The sequence below is a fragment of the Bombina bombina genome, chromosome 4 (assembly GCF_027579735.1).
Source record: "Bombina bombina isolate aBomBom1 chromosome 4, aBomBom1.pri, whole genome shotgun sequence".
Lineage (NCBI taxonomy): Eukaryota > Metazoa > Chordata > Amphibia > Anura > Bombinatoridae > Bombina > Bombina bombina.
Genome location: NC_069502.1, coordinates 187,515,329 through 187,533,787, shown reverse-complemented (window position 1 = coordinate 187,533,787; position 18,459 = coordinate 187,515,329). Strand labels below are relative to the sequence as shown.

General features: G+C 41.4%; 1 protein-coding gene across 1 annotated transcript in view; it reads right to left on the bottom strand.

The window, feature by feature from the left end:
- Positions 1-1,430: 1,430 nt before the first annotated feature.
- Positions 1,431-18,459, bottom strand: part of ADI1 (acireductone dioxygenase 1) — an 81,888-nt gene continuing 64,859 nt past the window's right edge. Inside the window, exon 4 of the mRNA XM_053709726.1 lies at positions 1,431-2,477. Coding sequence (XP_053565701.1) covers positions 2,358-2,477 — 120 coding nt within the window. The 3' untranslated portion in view covers positions 1,431-2,357. The remainder of the gene's footprint in view (positions 2,478-18,459) is intronic.

The following is an 18,459-nucleotide window of genomic DNA, read 5'->3' as shown; positions in this document are numbered from 1 at the left end:
GCCAGCAACATTCCCATTAGAAGACAGAGCAGTGACTTTCCTACAAGTATTCATTGTGGTGTGAGAATGTAATAAAAGGTTTGCACTATTGCTGAAGCAGAACATCTCTTCCTAGAAATCTACTATGAATAAATGGAGTCTGGCTACTGAAAACAAATGCAGCAAATAAGAGGTCTCTGACTCGGCTGAGTCTCTGTCTTAGGTTGAAGTCTTCTCTGAAGAACTTAATCCTATACCTGAGCCTGATTCCACGTTTATATTTAAAGTGGATCATATCCGCTTTTACCCGTTGCTTACTGTCCCTTTAAACGGCATCAGTGTTGAAAAAATATTTTTGAATGAAAGTGGTTTTGTTTGTTTTTTTCCCCCCCATTTTTGGAAGTAGGATAACATAGCTATTGCTAGACAGAAAGTTAACCAATTTACATTACATCTATGTAATTATACAGAGTATAGAGGTGACAACACAAGTTCCGCAACCATATCTTTCTATTGTCAGATATATAATTAAGGTATGTACAAGCGTTTGTTTTCCTCATTGTGCCTGTAACCTGTGCGCCACTGATCTAAAGTGATTAAGATATAGAATGCAATTTTAAAAATCTTTCTCAGTTTTACTTCAATTATGAATTGTGCAGAGTCTTTCAGACACACCAGCTCCTACTAATCATGTGCAAGAGATTACAGTCTATACGTTTATGAGTGTGTGACTGAATGTAGGCTGTCACATGATTCAGGAAGGGGGCAAATGGAAAAAATAAGAGTAAGTGCTATTAACATTGTCTTTTAATTATCATGTAATTCTACTTAGTTCATGATCCTTTAAGATATATTAGCACAATATTCCAGTACCCCATAGTTGTTTTTTAATAAGCTAAAGGCTTTAGAGGCCACACGTGACCTAAAAGAATGTTGTACCCTTAGGAAAAAAAAAAGGGTTTTCACCTATCATTCCTGGATATGACAATAAGTGCTAAATCACCAGATGTGGGCACATACCTTCATCACCTGATTACAGAGACCTTGAACACTCTAATAATCATTTAAGTTGATATTTGTACTTTTTTTTTTAAAAAAAGCAAGGAGTGTGCTGCTTTTGCACGACTCTATCAAAACACCTTGAAGATGTGTCCAGGTCTACAAAGAGAATTTATCGGCAATGAAGTGGAACTCACAGGACCTACCCTGGTGTTCTAAAACAGTGAACATACACTAGGTGTATTATTACTCTTACCTAAATAACAAGCGTCAGGGATCTTCAGATTATTTTCCCTAGCTTTTCTTATAATAATGATATTAAATCTGTATCACTGTAAAGGGGTACAATATTTGCAAAATAAACAGTGAGGGGTACAATATCTGCAAAATAAACTCCAGCTATTTTCTATCAACAACAAGTTATTGAATAAAAGAAAAGGAAGAAATCTACAGAGGGTGTAAGAAAGCATTATGATTTATGCATGCTTACTGTTCAATACAGGGGGAAAAAAACATATTGCAGGGTTATCCCATTAGCAAACTCAGACAATATTTTCCTTTGAAAAACAATATATATTTTTTTTATTGTACTATTTCTTATTACAATAGATAACTACATTAATCAATGTATAATTTGCTAGATGAAAAATCTTAACAGGAAATGGAATTTAATAGCAAAATAAAAAAAATAAAAAAGATTGCTGAACCTTTGAATACCGCTGTATGCCTGCTATTTAGTAATGATGTGATCAGGCTATATTCTGTATAATGCCTACATCTGAAATAAAAATGTAACATTTTATGTAGTGTTTCCATACATATATACAAATTCTAATTGAACCACATATATGGAATCAGATCAGGTATATTCGTCAGCATTTTGACAAACCAAAGGATATTGGTTTAATTAAATGGGGGTTTTTTTTACGTACAAATTTCAGAGCTTTCTTACCCCACTTCCTTACTAGAGATGTAATAAATTGCAACCCAATGGATTACATACAGTATTGTGTACAGCAAAGGGAGTACACATTGTAAGACAATGCTGTCTTTGTGCTGGATTCTTCATGAAAATATACAATATTCATGTATTTTTGCACAGTTATATTAAGGGCAAAAAACTCTAAGTGAATGCCTTACGACAGCATGAAGATGTTGTAGCCGGAGTGAGAAACCTAGGTGCTTAGAAGAGATACAGATAGTTCTCCTCATTGTATTTCATCTAAAAAACATTACTTTTCATGTGGTTCTGCTTCCCAAAGGGTAATCCATTTAACTACCGTAATTTGGAATGAGATTACTATAAATAATGGATGCTGATATTCAAAAATATCTGTTTAACATTATTTAAAAGATATAAATTGCACATGGTAAAATTCTTATGCCGTTTGTTCTAAAAACTGAAGGTAATTATGTCGTGCTTCGTAGTTATCAGCAGGGCGGTTATATGGCGTCCAAACAGGAGCTCCGATAAACAGTCTCATTGCCTTGATATAATTCTGTGAAAAACAGATGTCAATTAATAAACTATCACTTTACCTATATAATTTATTACAAGTAAAAATAGAAGACTATTCATAACAATTCAACAATCACTATACATATTAATAAATAAAAAATAAACTGCAAACTGTCAATTCCTGCAGCATTATAGAGATGCTTTTAATAAACAATCTGAAAATGCATCACTTTTGTAATTTCTAACGCACCCCAGACTCTGAATTTTCCAAAATTCAGCCAATCACAGGGTTTATTGCCTAAGAGATTAATTGCATTATTCTAAGGCTTTTCAGTGTCAAAGCCAATATTTTTTGTATAAACCAAAATACTGTCTCTGCAATGTTGCCAATGGCCACAAGATGGCAGCAACAACGTAAGCTTAGCAGGAATGATGACAGAGAGCAGCTCAGTTTTTTTATGAAGAGGATACATTCATAATGCTGCTAATTAAAAAACAATTTATAAAAGAAAACCTGTTTCTTTGTTAGGATATGGGTTAAATTCATTCTTGTACAACATGTGGTTGCTTTCCACACCTTCTGAACACTCCCCATATAGATCCAACATGTTTGTCTGGCCTATGGCAGTAATCCTGCTTGTGTGTGTGTATCTAGGCTTATTGTACTTATTATCTTGCTAAAGAATTGCACAGTTCACATTTATTTGTATAAAACTACATCATTTTTTTCAGATCACAAAATTCATTTGGTGGCCCAGCATGAAATTTAAATAAAAATAAAAATTAAGTGATAGTCTAGTCAAAATTAAAAAGAAACTTTCATGATTCACATATGGCATGCAATTTTAAACAACTTACCAATTTACTTTTATTATCAAAATGTGCTTTGTTCTCTTAGTATTCTTTGTTGAAAGCTAAATCTAGGTAGGTTCATATGCTGATTTCTAAGCCCTTGAAGGCCGCCTCTTATCGAAGGGCATTTTGACAGGTTTTTTTTTTACAGCTAGACAGAGCTAGTTCATGTGTGCCATATAGATAACACTGTGCTCACTCCTGTTGAGTTACCTAGAAGTCAGCACTGATTGGCTAAAATGCAAGTCTGTCAAAAGAACTGAAATAAGGGGGCAGTCTGCAAAAAGCTCAAATATAAGCCAATATTATTGTGAGATGTTGATCCCAATCTTATTAGAAGCTATGTAAGTATATTTGACTGACAGAAGCATATACAAATATGCCATGAAAAAGTGGACTTAAGTGGTTGGATGTGCACCGATACTTTTTGTCGTCTTCTACTTCCCTCATCCCCCAGTCATTCTGCCGAGGGAACAAGGAGCAGTAGGAGAAATATCAGGGTGAAAAAGGTGCCCGAAGAACAAAATTAAATTTAGGGCCGCCCATCGGATAACACGGGCGGGAGCTTTGGACTCTCCCTGTACAGAAAGAAAGGAAATTATCAGGTAAGCATAATTTATGTTTTCCTTCTTAATACAGTGAGAGTCCACAGCTGCATTCCTTACTTGTGGGGAATCTATACCCAAGCTCCAGAGGACACAATGCTAACAGGAGGGCAAAAAGAAGAGGCGGCCCCCTTTCATCTGAGGGCACCAAAGCCTGCAAACCCTTCCTCCCGAAGGCTGCTTCCACAGAAGCAAATCATTTCGTTAACATTTTTTGGAAAAGGAATGTAAGGAGGCCCAGGTAGTCTGATCCATAGAGGCCCCAAGAGACCAAAGGATGACACTGCTCTGGTAGATGAGCCATAATCCTCTGAGGAGGCTTGTGTCCCGCTGTCCCATATGTCAAGTGGAAGATACTTCTCAACTCACAGATAAGGAAGTCAAAGGTGCCTACCGACCCTTACGCTTCCCTAGATAATAACAGAGAAAAAACTGTCCCTTCCTAAGTAGCCTGAAGATAGACCCTCAAGGTACGAATCCATATTATTTGGAAACATTTTCCTGCAAGAAGAAGGAATAGGGCCTAAAAAAGGAACCACAATCTATTGATTGAAGTTGTGAATTGACACGACCCGAGGAGAAATTCTTAACTAGGGTCGAAGAACAGCCCTATTATGAAAAAACAGATAATGAAGGGTCGCATTGCAAGAAAGCAATCCTTATGCATAAGCTCGAAAGTAGCCTGATACAAAAAAGCAAGATCTTTGCTCCAAGGGGGAGCATCAGATCGACACCTCGGCCAGACCGTAGTTAGAGCCTAAGCTCAGCGAGCCCCTGGATAGTACCAGACAGGGCCAAAACTCACAACAAGGAAACTAACTAAGAGGACCTTTGCCAGACCATCCCAGATGGAGGAAAGAATCCTGGATGACCTAATAAGAGTGTCAGGACAAACCACGCTCTTCACAGAAGGAAGTCCCCTACACCGTAAAATAGATGACGAGGAACCAGCCTACGCGCTTGAAAGAGAGAACCCTAACCTCTCCAAAACCCTCTCCTGGCTAAGTCTGCCTCAGAGAATTAAGATGTGATGAAGCAAAAAAGGCCCTGATTCAGTAGATTCCTGCGACAAGGTAACCCTTATGGAGGGGGAGACAACGTCCCCACTAAAAAAGGAAATTTATGCTTACCTGATAAATTGATTTCTTCTACGATACGACGAGTCCACGGATTCATCCTTACTTGTGGGATATTATCCTCCTGCTAACAGGAAGTGGCAAAGAGCACCACAGCAGAGCTGTATATATAGCTCCTCCCTTCTCTCCACCCCCAGTCATTCGAGCTAAAAGCTCGAAAGGTGCAGAGGTGACTGAAGTTTTAAAAAAACAAAAACATAATCTGTCTAAAATGACAGGGAGGGCCATGGACTCGTCGCATCGTAGAAGAAATCAATTTATCAGGTAAGCATAAATTTCCTTTTCTTCTACTAGATACGACGAGTCCACGGATTCATCCTTGTGGGATACAATACCAAAGCAACAGGACATGGATGAACGGGAGGGACAAGACAGATACCTAAATGGAAGGCACCACTGCTTGAAGAACTTTTCTCCCAAAAATAGCCTCAGAAGAAGCAAAAGTATCAATTTTGGAAAATTTGGAAAAGGTATGAAGGGAGCACCAAGTCGCAGCCTTACGAGTCCACGGATTCATCCTTGTGGGATACAATACCAAAGCAACAGGACATGGATGAACGGGAGGGACAAGACAGATACCTAAATGGAAGGCACCACTGCTTGAAGAACTTTTCTCCCAAAAATAGCCTCAGAAGAAGCAAAAGTATCAATTTTGGAAAATTTGGAAAAGGTATGAAGGGAGCACCAAGTCGCAGCCTTACAAATCTGTTCAACAGAAGCATCGTTTTTAAAAGCCCATGTGGAAGCCACCGCTCTAGTAGAATGAGCTGTAACTTTTTCAGGAGGCTGCTGTCCAGCAGTCTTGTATGCCAAACAGATGATGCTTTTCAGCCAAAAAGAAAGAGGTAGCCGTAGCTTTTTGACCCCTACGCTTTCCAGAATAAACAACAAATAGAGAAGATGTTTGACGGAAATCCTTGGTCGCTTGTAAGTAAAAACTTCAAAGCACGAACCACGTCCAAGTTATGTAACAGACGCTCCTTCTTAGAAGAAGGATTAGGACACAGAGAAGGAACAACAATTTCCTGATTAATATTCTTATTTGAAACAACCTTAGGAAGGAATCCAGGTTTAGTACGCAAAACCACCTTATCAGAATGGAATATAAGATAAGGCGAGTCACATTGTAACGCAGAAAGCTCAGAAACTCTTCGAGCAGAAGAGATCGCAACTAAAAACAAAACTTGCCAAGATAACAGCTTAATATCTATGGAATGCATGGGTTCAAATGGAACCCCTTGAAGAACATTTAGAACTAAATTCAAACTCCATGGCGGAGCAACAGGTTTAAACACAGGCTTGATTCTGACTAAAGCCTGACAAAAAGACTGAACGTCTGGGACATCCGTCAGACGCTTGTGTAGTAAAATTGACAATGCAGAAATTTGTCCCTTTAAGGAACTAGCTGATAATCCCTTCTCCAATCCTTCTTGGAGAAAGGACAAAATGCTAGGAATCCTAACCCTACTCCATGAGTAGCCCTTGGATTCGCATCAATAAAGATATTTATGCCATATCTTATGGTAAATTTTCCTAGTGACAGGCTTTCGAGCCTGAATCAAGGTATCAATGACCGACTCAGAGAATCCCCGCTTAGATAAAATCAAGCGTTCAATCTCCAGGCAGTCAGCTGCAGAGAAATTAGATTTGGATGTTGGAACGGACCTTGAATGAGAAGGTCCTGTCTCAGTGGCAGTTTCCACGGTGGCAGAGATGACATTTCCACCAGATCTGCATACCAAGTCCTGCGTGGCCACGCAGGCGCTATCAAGATTACCGAAGCCCTCTCCTGTTTGATTCTGGCAATCAGACAAGGTAGGAGAGGAAAAGGAGGAAACACATAAGCCAGGTTGAACGACCAAGGTACTGCTAGAGCATTTATCAGTACTGCTTGGGGATCCCTTGATCTGGACCCGTAACAAGGAAGTTTGACATTCTGACGACATGCCATCAGATCCAATTCCGGTGTGCCCCATTGACGGATCAATGTCGCAAACACCTCCGGATGGAGCTCCTACTCCCCCAGATGAAAAGTCTGACGACTTAGAAAATCCGCTTCCCAGTTCTCTACTCCTGGGAAACAGATTGCTGATAGATGGCAAGAGTGAGTCTCTGCCCATCGAATTATTTTGGAAACCTCTGTCATCGCTAGAGAACTCTTTGTTCCCCCTTGATGATTGATATATGCTTCCAGAATATTTATTGGTAATAGGGACTCCTCCTGAGTCCAAACACCCTGAGCCTTCAGGGAATTCCAGACTGCACCCCAGCCCAAGAGGCTGGCGTCCGTCGTCACTATGACCCATGCTGGCCTGTGGAAGCACATTCCCTGGGACAGATCTTGTGACAACCACAAAAAATGAAGAGAGTCTCTGGTCTCTAGATCCAGATTTATCTGAGGAGATAAATCCGCATAATCCCCATTCCACTGTCTGAGCATGCACAGCTGCAGTGGTCTGAGATGTAAGCGAGCAAACGGAATGATGTCCATTGCCGCTACAATTAACCCAATGACCTCCATACACTGCGCCACTGATGGCTGAGAAATGGAATGAAGTGCTCGGCAAGTAGTTAGGATCTTTGACTTTCTGACCTCCGTCAGAAAAATTTTCATGTCTACCGAGTCTATCAGAGTTCCTAGGAATGGAACTCTTGTCAGTGGAACTAGTGAACTCTTTTTTGTATATTCACCTTCCACCCGTGAGTCCTTAGAAAAGCCAACACGATGTCTGTGTGAGATTTGGCTAGATGGTAAGTTGACGCCTGAATCAAAATATCGTCCAGATAGGGCGCCACTGCTATGCCCCGCGGCCTTAGAACCGCCAGAAGGGACCCTAGAACTTTTGTGAAAATTCTGGGAGCTGTGGCCAACCCGAAAGGGAGGGCCACAAACTAGTAATGTTTGTCCAGGAAGGCGAACCTGAGAAACTGGTGAGGATCATTGTGTATAGGAATGTGAAGATACGCATCCAAGGTGGTCATATATTGACCCTCCTGGATCATTGGTAAAATTGTTTGTATGGTCTCCATCTTGAAAGATGGGAAATTTGTTTAGACATTTGAGATCTAAAATCGGTCTGAAGGTTCCCTCTTTTTTGGGAACCACAAACAGATTTGAGTAAAAACAGAATTTATGCTTACCTGATAAATTACTTTCTCCAACGGTGTGTCCGGTCCACGGCGTCATCCATTACTTGTGGGAATATTCTCTTCCCCAACAGGAAATGGCAAAGAGCACAGCAAAAGCTGTCCATATAGTCCCTCCCAGGCTCCGCCCCCCCAGTCATTCGACCGACGGTTAGGAGAAAAAAAGGAGAAACTATAGGGTGCCGTGGTGACTGTAGTATATAGAGAAAGAAATTTTTCAAACCGGATTAAAAAACCAGGGCGGGCCGTGGACCGGACACACCGTTGGAGAAAGTAATTTATCAGGTAAGCATAAATTCTGTTTTCTCCAACATTGGTGTGTCCGGTCCACGGCGTCATCCATTACTTGTGGGAACCAATACCAAAGCTTTAGGACACAGATGAAGGGAGGGAGCAGATCAGGTTACCTAAACAGAAGGCACCACGGCTTGCAAAACCTTTCTCCCAAAAATAGCCTCAGAAGAAGCAAAAGTATCAAATTTGTAGAATTTGGCAAAAGTGTGCAGAGAAGACCAAGTCGCTGCCTTACATATCTGATCAACAGAAGCCTCGTTCTTGAAGGTCCATGTGGAAGCCACAGCCCTAGTAGAGTGAGCTGTGATTCGTTCAGGAGGCTGCCGTCCGGCAGTCTCATAAGCCAATCGGATAATGCTTTTCAGCCAGAAAGCAAGAGAGGTAGCAGTAGCTTTTTGTCCTCTCCTCTTACCAGAATAAACGACAAACAAAGAAGAAGTTTGTCTGAAATCCTTTGTTGCTTCTAAATAGAACTTTAAAGCACGGACTACATCTAAATTGTGTAACAAACGTTCCTTCTTTGAAACTGGATTCGGACACAAAGAAGGGACAACTATTTCCTGGTTAATATTCTTGTTGGAAACAACTTTTGGAAGAAACCCAGGCTTGGTATGCAAAACAACCTTATCTGAATGGAACACCAGATAGGGTGGATCACACTGCAAAGCAGATAGTTCAGAAACTCTTCTAGCAGAAGAAATAGCAACCAAAAACAGAACTTTCCAAGATAGTAACTTGATATCTATGGAATGTAAGGGTTCAAATGGAACCCCTTGAAAAACTGAAAAAACTAAATTTAGACTCCAGGGAAGAGTCAAAGGTCTGTAAACAGGCTTGATTCTGACCAAAGCCTGTACAAAAGCTTGTACATCTGGCACAGCTGCCAGTCGTTTGTGTAACAAGACAGATAAAGCAGAAATCTGTCCTTTTAGAGAACTCGCTGACAATCCCTTATCCAAACCTTCTTGGAGAAAGGAGAGGATCCTGGGAATTTTAATCCATGAGAATCCCTTGGATTCACACCAACAGATATATCTTTTCCATATTTTATGGTAAATCCTTCTAGTCACAGGTTTTCTGGCTTGGACCAGAGTATCTATCACTGAATCTGAAAACCCGCGCTTGGATAAAATCAAGCGTTCAATTTCCAAGCACTCAGCTGGAGAGAAACTAGATTTGGATGTTCGAATGGACCTTGTACTAGAAGATCCTGTCTCAAAGGTAGCTTCCCTGGTGGAGCCGATGACATATTCACCAGGTCTGCATACCAAGTCCTGTGTGGCCACGCAGGAGCTATCAGAATCACCGAGGCCTTCTCCTGTTTGATCCTGGCTACAAGCCTGGGAAGGAGAGGGAACGGTGGAAACGCATAAGCTAGGTTGAACGACCAAGGCGTCACTAATGCATCCACTAGAGTGGCCTTGGGATCCCTGGATCTGGACCCGTAGCAAGGAACCTTGAAGTTCTGACGAGACGCCATCAGATCCATGTCTGGAATGCCCCATAATTGAGTCAACTGGGCAAAAACCTCCGGGTGGAGTTCCCACTCCCCCGGATGGAAAGTCTGACGACTCAGATAATCCGCCTCCCAGTTGTCTACTCTTGGGATGTGAATTGCAGATAGATGGCAGGAGTGATCCTCCGCCCATTTGATGATCTTGGATACCTCTCTCATCGCCAAGGAACTCTTTGTTCCTCCCTGATGGTTGATGTAAGCTACAGTCGTCATGTTGTCTGACTGGAATCTTATGAATCCGGCCTTCGCTAGTTAAGGCCAAGCCCGGAGAGCATTGAATATCGCTCTTAGTTCCAGGATGTTTATCGAGAGAAGAGACTCTTCCCGAGACCATAGACCCTGAGCTTTCAGGGAATCCCAGACCGCGCCCCAGCCTAATAGACTGTCGTCGGTCGTGACAATGACCCACTCTGGTCTGCGGAAACTCATTCCCTGAGACAGGTGATCCTGTGACAACCACCAACGGAGTGAGTCTCTGGTCATCTGGTCTACTTGAATCTTTGGAGACAAGTCTGTATAGTCCCCATTCCACTGCTTGAGCATGCACAGTTGTAATGGTCTTAGATGAATTCGAGCAAAAGGAACTATGTCCATTGCTGCAACCATCAACCCTACTACTTCCATGCACTGAGCTATGGAAGGCTGCAGAATAGAGTGAAAAACTTGACAAGCGTTTTTGCCATGTGTCCTTCCTGGGGTCGACCATAGGGAACAATTTCTTAAATATTTGAGGAGGGACAAAAGGTATGCCTGGCTTCTCCCACTCCTTATACACTATGTCCGCCACCCGTTTAGGTATCGGAAAAGCATCAGGGTGCACCGGGATCTCAAGGAACTTGTCCATCTTGCACAATTTTTCTGGGATGACCAGATTGTCACAATCATCCAGAAGTAATGCGCGGAGATGCTCTAATTTAAATTTAAATGTCACAACATCAGGTTCTGCCTGCTGAGAAATTCTTCCTATCAGAAATTTCCCCATCTGACAAACCCTCCCTCACTGCCACTTCAGATTGGTGTGAGGGTATGACAGAAAAATTATCATCAGCGCCCTCCTGCTCTACAGTGTTTAAAACAGAGCAATCGCGCTCTCTCTGAAATGCTGGCATTTTGGATAAAATATTAGCTATGGAGTTATCCATTACTGCCATCAATCGCTGCATAGTAACAAGCATTGGCGCGCTAGAAGTACTAGGGGTCGCCTGCACGGGCATAACTGGTATAGACACAGAAGGAGATGATGTAGAACTATGTCTACTTCCTTCATCTTAGGAATCATCCTGGGCAACTTTACAATTTGTGACAGTACTGTCCTTACTTTGTTTGGACGCTATAGCACAATTATCACACATATTTGAAGGGGGAACCACATTGGCTACCATACATACAGAACATGATCTATCTGAAGGTACAGACATGTTAAACAGGCTTAAACTGGTTAAAACAAAACTGTTACTGTCTCTTTAAATGTTAAACAGGGCACACTTTATTACTGAATATGTGAAAAACTATGAAGGAATTATCCAATCTTTACCAAATTTTCACCACAGTGTCTTAATGCATTCATTGCACCCCAATTTTCAAGCTGTTAACCCTTAAAATGTTGAAACCGGAGCCGTTGAAATATAATATACTTAAATAAAGCAATCAATTTAGCCCCTAAAAGTGTCTACCAGTTTATAGCCCATAATAAGCCCTTTATTCTGTTTGAAACTAAGAAAATGGCTTACCGATCCCCATGAGGGAAAAATGACAGCCTTCCAGCATTACACAGTCTTGTTAGAAAAATGGCTAGTCATACCTTGAGCAGAAAAGTCTGCAAACTGTTCCCCCCAACTGAAGTTCTCTCATCTCAACAGTCCTGTGTGGGAACAGCAATTGATTTTAGTTACTGCTGCTAAAATCATACACCTCTTTCAAACAGAACTCTTCATCTCTTTCTGTTTCAGAGTAAATAGTACATACCAGCACTATTTTAAAATAACAAACTCTTGATAGAAGAATAAAAAACTACAACTAAACACCACAAACTCCTCACCATCGCCAAGGAGATGCTACTTGTTCAGAGCGGCAAGGAGAATGACTGGGGGGGCGGAGCCTGGGAGGGACTATATGGACAGCTCTTGCTGTGTGCTCTCCTTGCCTTTCCCTGTGGGGGAGGAGAATATCCCACAAGTAATGGATGACGCCATGGACCGGACACACCAATGTTGGAGAAACAGAGCAATCGCGCTTTCTCTGAAATGCTGGCATTTTGGATAAAATATTAGCTATGGAGTTATCCATTGCTGCCGTCAATTGTTGCATAGTAACAAGCATTGGCGCGCTAGAAGTACTAGGGGTCGCCTGCGCGGGCATTACTGGTATAGACACAGAAGGAGATGATGTAGAATTATGTCTACTTCCTTCATCTGAGGAATCATCCTGGGCAACTTTACTATTTGTGACAGTACTGTCCTTACTTTGTTTGGACGCTATGGCACAATTATCACACATATTTGAAGGGGGAACCACATTAGCTTCCATACATACAGAACATGATCTATCTGAAGGTACAGACATGTTAAACAGGCTTAAACTGGTTAATAAAGCACAAAAACCGTTTTAAAACAAAACCGTTACTGTCTTTTTAAATGTTAAACAGGGCACACTTTATTACTGAATATGTGAAAAACTATGAAGGAATTATCCAATCTTTACCAAATTTTCACCACAGTGTCTTAATGCATTCAAAGTATTGCACCCCAATATTCAAGCTGTTAACCCTTAAAATGTGGAAACCGGAGCCGTTTACAATTTTAACCCCCTTACAGTCCCAGCCACAGCCTTTGCTGCGACTTCACCAATCCCAGGGGGGTATACGATACCAAATGAAGCCTTCTAGGAACGTTTTCAGTGGATTCCAGACCCTCACACATGCAGCTGCATGTACTGTTCTCAAAAGTAACTGCGCAGTAATGGCGCGAAAATGAGGCTCTGCCTACTACAGAGAAAGGCCCTTCCTGACTGGGAAGGTGTCTTAACAAGTGCCTGGCGCTAAAAACGTTCCCCAATGTTATAAAAGTGTGAAATTCAACTTCAAACTGCAAATAATACTTAAATAAAGCAATCGATTTAGCCCTTAAAAGTGTCTACCAGTTTATAGCCCATAATAAGCCCTTTATTCTGTTTGAGACTAAGAAAATGGCTTACCGATCCCCATGAGGGAAAAATGACAGCCTTCCAGCATTACACAGTCTTGTTAGAAAAATAGCTAGTCATACCTTGAGCAGAAAAGTCTGCCAACTGTTCCCCCCAACTGAAGTTCTCTCAGCTCAACAGTCCTGTGTGGGAACAGCAATCAATTTTAGTTACTGCTGATAAAATCATACTCTTTTAAACAGAACTCTTCATCTCTTTCTGTTTCAGAGTAAATAGTACATACCAGCACTATTTTAAAATAACAAATTCTTGATAGAAGAATAAAAAACTACAACTAAACACCACATACTCTTCACCATCTCCGTGGAGATGCTACTTGTTCAGAGCGGCAAAGAGAATGACTGGGGGGGCGGAGCCTGGGAGGGACTATATGGACAGCTTTTGCTGTGCACTTTGCCATTTCCTGTTGGGGAAGAGAATATTCCCACAAGTAATGGATGACGCCGTGGACCGGACACACCAATGTTGGAGAAACCCCTGCCCCTGTTCTAGTTTTGGAACTGTATATACAACGTAAGAACGCCTCTCTTTTTGTCTGGTCTACAGACAAACGTGAAAGATGAAATCTCCCTCTTGGGAGAAAATCCTTGAATTCTAGCCGATACCCCTGGGTCACGATTTCTAATGCCCAGGGATCCTGAACGTCCCTTGCCCAAGCCTGAGCGAAGAGAGAAAGTCTGCCCCCTATTAGATCCGGTCCCGGATCGGGGGCTGCCCCTTCATGCTGTCTTGGTAGCAGCAGCGGGCTTCTTGGCCTGTTTACCTTTATTCCAGGTCTGGTTAGGTCTCCAGACTGAGTTGGATTGTGCAAAATTCCCCTCCTGCTTTGTGGCAGAGGAGGAAGGAGAGGGTCCGTCTTTAAAGTTTCGAAAGGAACGAAAATGATTTTGTTTAACCCTCATTTTAACAGTCTTGTCCTGAGGAAGGGCATAACCTTTACCTCCAGTAATGTCGGAAATGATTTCCTTTAGTTCAGACCCAAATAGGGTCTTACCTTTAAAAGGAATAGCTAAAAGTTTAGATTTTGATGACACATCAGCAGACCAAGACTTAAGCCATAACGCTCTACGCACTAGAATGGCAAAGCCTGCATTTTTAGCCGCTAATTTAGCCATTTGAAAAGCGGCATCAGTAATAAAAGAATTAGCTAGCTTGAGAGCCTTAATTCTATCCAAAATATCATCTAATGGGGTCTCAACCTTAAGAGACTCCTCTAGAGCCTCAAACCAAAAAGCTGCTGCAGTAGTAACTGGAACAATGCACGCTATAGGTTGTAGAAGAAAACCCTGATGAATAAACAACTTCTTTAAAAGACCCTCTAATTTTTTATCCATAGGATCTTTGAAAGCACAACTGTCCTCAATAGTTATAGTTGTACTACGCTTAGCCAGGGTAGAAATAGCACCCTCCACCTTAGGGACAGTCTGCCAGGAATCCCGAATGGTGTCAGATATGGGAAACATTTTCTTGAAAGTAGGAGGAGGAGAGAGTAACAATGTCTGAAATCCTTTTAGGTACTGGAAAAACATTGGTGTAAGTAGGGACCTCTAGATATTTATCCATCTTACACAATTTCTCTGGTGGGATTACAATAGGATCACAATCATTCAGAGTCGCTAAAACCTCCAGGAGTACAGGCGGAGGTGTTCAAGCTTAAATTTAAAGGCTGTCACGTCCGAGTCTGTTTGAGGGAACACATTTCCTGAGTCTGAAAGTTCTCCCTCAGACAGCAATTCCCCTACCCCCAACTCAGAACACTGAAGGTACATCGGAGATGGCCAATAAAGTATCAGAGGGCTCAGCATTTACTCTAATACTGGACCTACTGCGCTTACCCTGTAAACCTGGCAGTTTAGATAATACCTCTGTAAGGGTAGTAGACATAACTGCAGCCATATCTTGCAGGGTAAAAGAATTAGACGCACTAGATGTACTTGGCGACGCTTGAGTGGGCGTTAAAGGTTGTGACACTTGGGGAGAATTGGATGGCATAACCTGATTCTCTTCAGACTGAGAATCATCCCTAGACATACTTTTATCACCTAAAATATGTTCTTTGCAACGTAAGGCCCTTTCAGTACATGAGGGACACATCTTAAGTAGGGGTTCCACAATGGCTTCTAAACACATAGAACATTGACTCTCCTCAATGTCAGACATGTTGAACAGGCTAGTAATAACCACAAAAAGTCTTGAAAACACTTTATATAGTGAAAAAACAACAATCTGAAAAAAACGGTACTGCGCCTTTAAGAGTAAAAAAAGCATACAATTTTTCCAAAACCGTCTTAAAATGTAGTAAATATCAAAATTTTAGCATATATGTATTTAATCTTGCCAGCTAAGATTGCACCACAAGTAGGGAAAAGTTAACCCTTTATGGAAAAAAAAAAGTTACTCAAAAACGTTTATGAAAAGTAATATAGCAACCCCCTGCACCTCGCCACAGCTCTGCTGTGTCGCCTACCTGCCCTCAGGGGTCTGTAAGTCACACTATCTCCTTTGTTTAGTCTAAATCTGCAGCCTAGGCCCACCGGAGCTGGAGCTTGCGGTCTTCATAATCATTTCAACTGCGCATCGGAGGCGCGAAAATAGGTCCCACCCATCAATATCTCTCTGCCTAATGGGTACGGCTGTAAAGCAGTCTAGCAAACCAGCCATGTGGGTTTTCATATAACCCATCTATTAATGAAAGCCATGTGAACCCCTACAGTGCCATCAGTCACAAAAATGTTTGTATACAAAAAAGTTAAGTATCCCCAAAACATGAAAATGTTTTGCCAACAAAACATTATGTTAACAGTGTCAACCAAATTGTTCCATAATAAACAGGTTCCAGTAATACCCCTTCTTTACATGTAGGATTACTGCTTACCCCTTCCCTAAAGTGAACTATGTAAGCCAGTTCTGAAATACCAAAGTCTCTCCAGAAAAAAATGACTTAACATACCTCAATGCTTGTAGCATGAAATACGTTCCTCACACTGAAGCTTCTCAAGTAATCCTCAGCCATTCTGTGGGAACTACTCTGGATCTTAGTGACAACTGCCAAGATCATCAGTCTCCAGGCAGAAATCTTCATCTATCTGCTGCCTGAGAAAAAATAGCACTCACCGGTACCATTTAAAATAAAGTCTTGCTTGAAGAAAATAACTCATTTTATCACCTCTTTCACTTTACCTCTTCCTATTACTTAGTATAGGCAAAGAGAATGACTGGGAGTGGAGAGAAGGGAGGAGCTATATATACAGCTCTGCTGTGGTGCTCTTTGCCACTTCCTGTTAGCAGGAGGATAATATCCCACAAGTAAGGATGAATCAGTGGACTCGTCGTATCTAGTAGAAGAAAACTGCGAACCACGATCCTCGCAGTCGTGACAGAGCAAGCAGAAACACCGACGTCTGCTCCTGCTAGGTTTGAGCCACCACACAAGACAGGAGTGGTATAGCAGAAAAAGAAAATCCCGCATAGGACCTCTAAGGCACCGCTAATGCATCCCTTAGCTCTGCCTGAGGATCCCGAACCACAACCCCTCTATGGGTAACTAGGTATAAAAACGGGACATCCTAAGATTTTCATCCGGCGAAATATCCGAAACCCCTCGGATGAAGACCTTATCCCCATATAAGAAGAATGTCTCCAAGGAAATATTCGAAACGGATAACCACCCCCGGAGAGTGGATCGCTGATAGCGAGAGGTAGTGTGCCTCTGCCCACTACCAAACCAGAGATACTACCCTCATCGCTAGGGAGCCTCCCGTTCCCCTCAGATGGAGATCCAAGCCACCGAGAGTAAGACAGACTGGAATCTATAAACTAGGACTAACCCAGTATTCAAAACATTCAGAGCAAAAATAAAATTGCCTGAAGATCCAAAAGTAAAATCGGGAGGGAAACCTCCTAAAACCAAGGATCCCATGAATATCACCATCCTGACGGGCTTGCGACCGAAGTCAAAGCCGCCTCGGATGAACTCAAGAAAAAAATGTCCCTCAGGACAAAAATCTGGAGGACAAAGACACTAGAGAGTGATTCTCTCAACCAGTAGTCCAGGAAAATCTGTTAGACGAATTCAAAAATAGCGCCACTCCACTTCCTAAGCATACACCAAGCCTCTGCTGAGACGAGACATGGCAAAAAGGAACGAGGATCAAAGAAGGGCCACATGACTATCCTCACCACCAAAATTCAGAGCCAGCGATGGCCTGAAGAAGGACTGGAGGGCACGACCCGCTGAAGCTAACTCATAACTTCACAAAACTGAGGAAAAATCCTCATGTCTATGCAGACTAAAATAGCATCCAGGAAATTCACCCTGGTGCCCAATACCAGGGAACTCTGGTCTAAATGTCTTCCAACTCTCAGAAGAACATTAAGGATTTCGTCTTACTCGATCCTATCAGACGAGACAATGGCGATTGATCAGAATCTTCTACATAAGGGAAAAAACACACATCTGCAGCCATCTTCTACCACTTCTTTTCAGTTTTTTTTATCACCATACAATAATGGAAAATACTTTTTAATGATGGTACAGACTTCTGAAAATTCTGATGAATATTTTGTGATAAATAGTGGCTGCTTAGTCTGTGTGTTTACTCTATTGAGGGTACCTTATATAATAGGTATCTTCTGTATAGAGGTACAGGTATTCAATATATATTTGTATATATTTTTCACAATGTCTTCACATGAATCGGGTTTTATTATGCTCACAAACTGATAATATACACTTAAATAACGTCTAGTTAGATATGTAATAATGTATAGTTATATCGTAATGTTTCCGATTTACCCTTAACAAATGTTTCTATATATTATGTATCAAGTTACCAATGGTTTCTTCAGATTTCCAGTTTTGGATCTATATTCACCTTATGGTGGACAAGTCTTCACAAAATTCCAGTTTGATTAAAATATGCTATACAAAGGACTATTTTGACATGCACATTTTATTCCTTGACAAAGCTGCAAGTTGGTCAGCATTGGAACTTCTTCCCACCACTACGTCAAAACGTGTCAGTTACACTCAGTGCAGAGCAATACCTAACGGGTCAAGTATTGCGGTTGGTAAGCGGTTAAGCTTCTGCTCTCCATCTGTATCCATCCGGTGTACAGGTTAACTCTGGACAGTGACAATTGACTGTTTTCCTGTTGGATCCCTATGCACAATTGTGTATACGGAGCATTTGTGACTTTTTTTTACATTTTAATAAATATTTCTCTTTTAAGCAATTTCATTGAGGGAAACTGTTTACCTACCAGTATAAA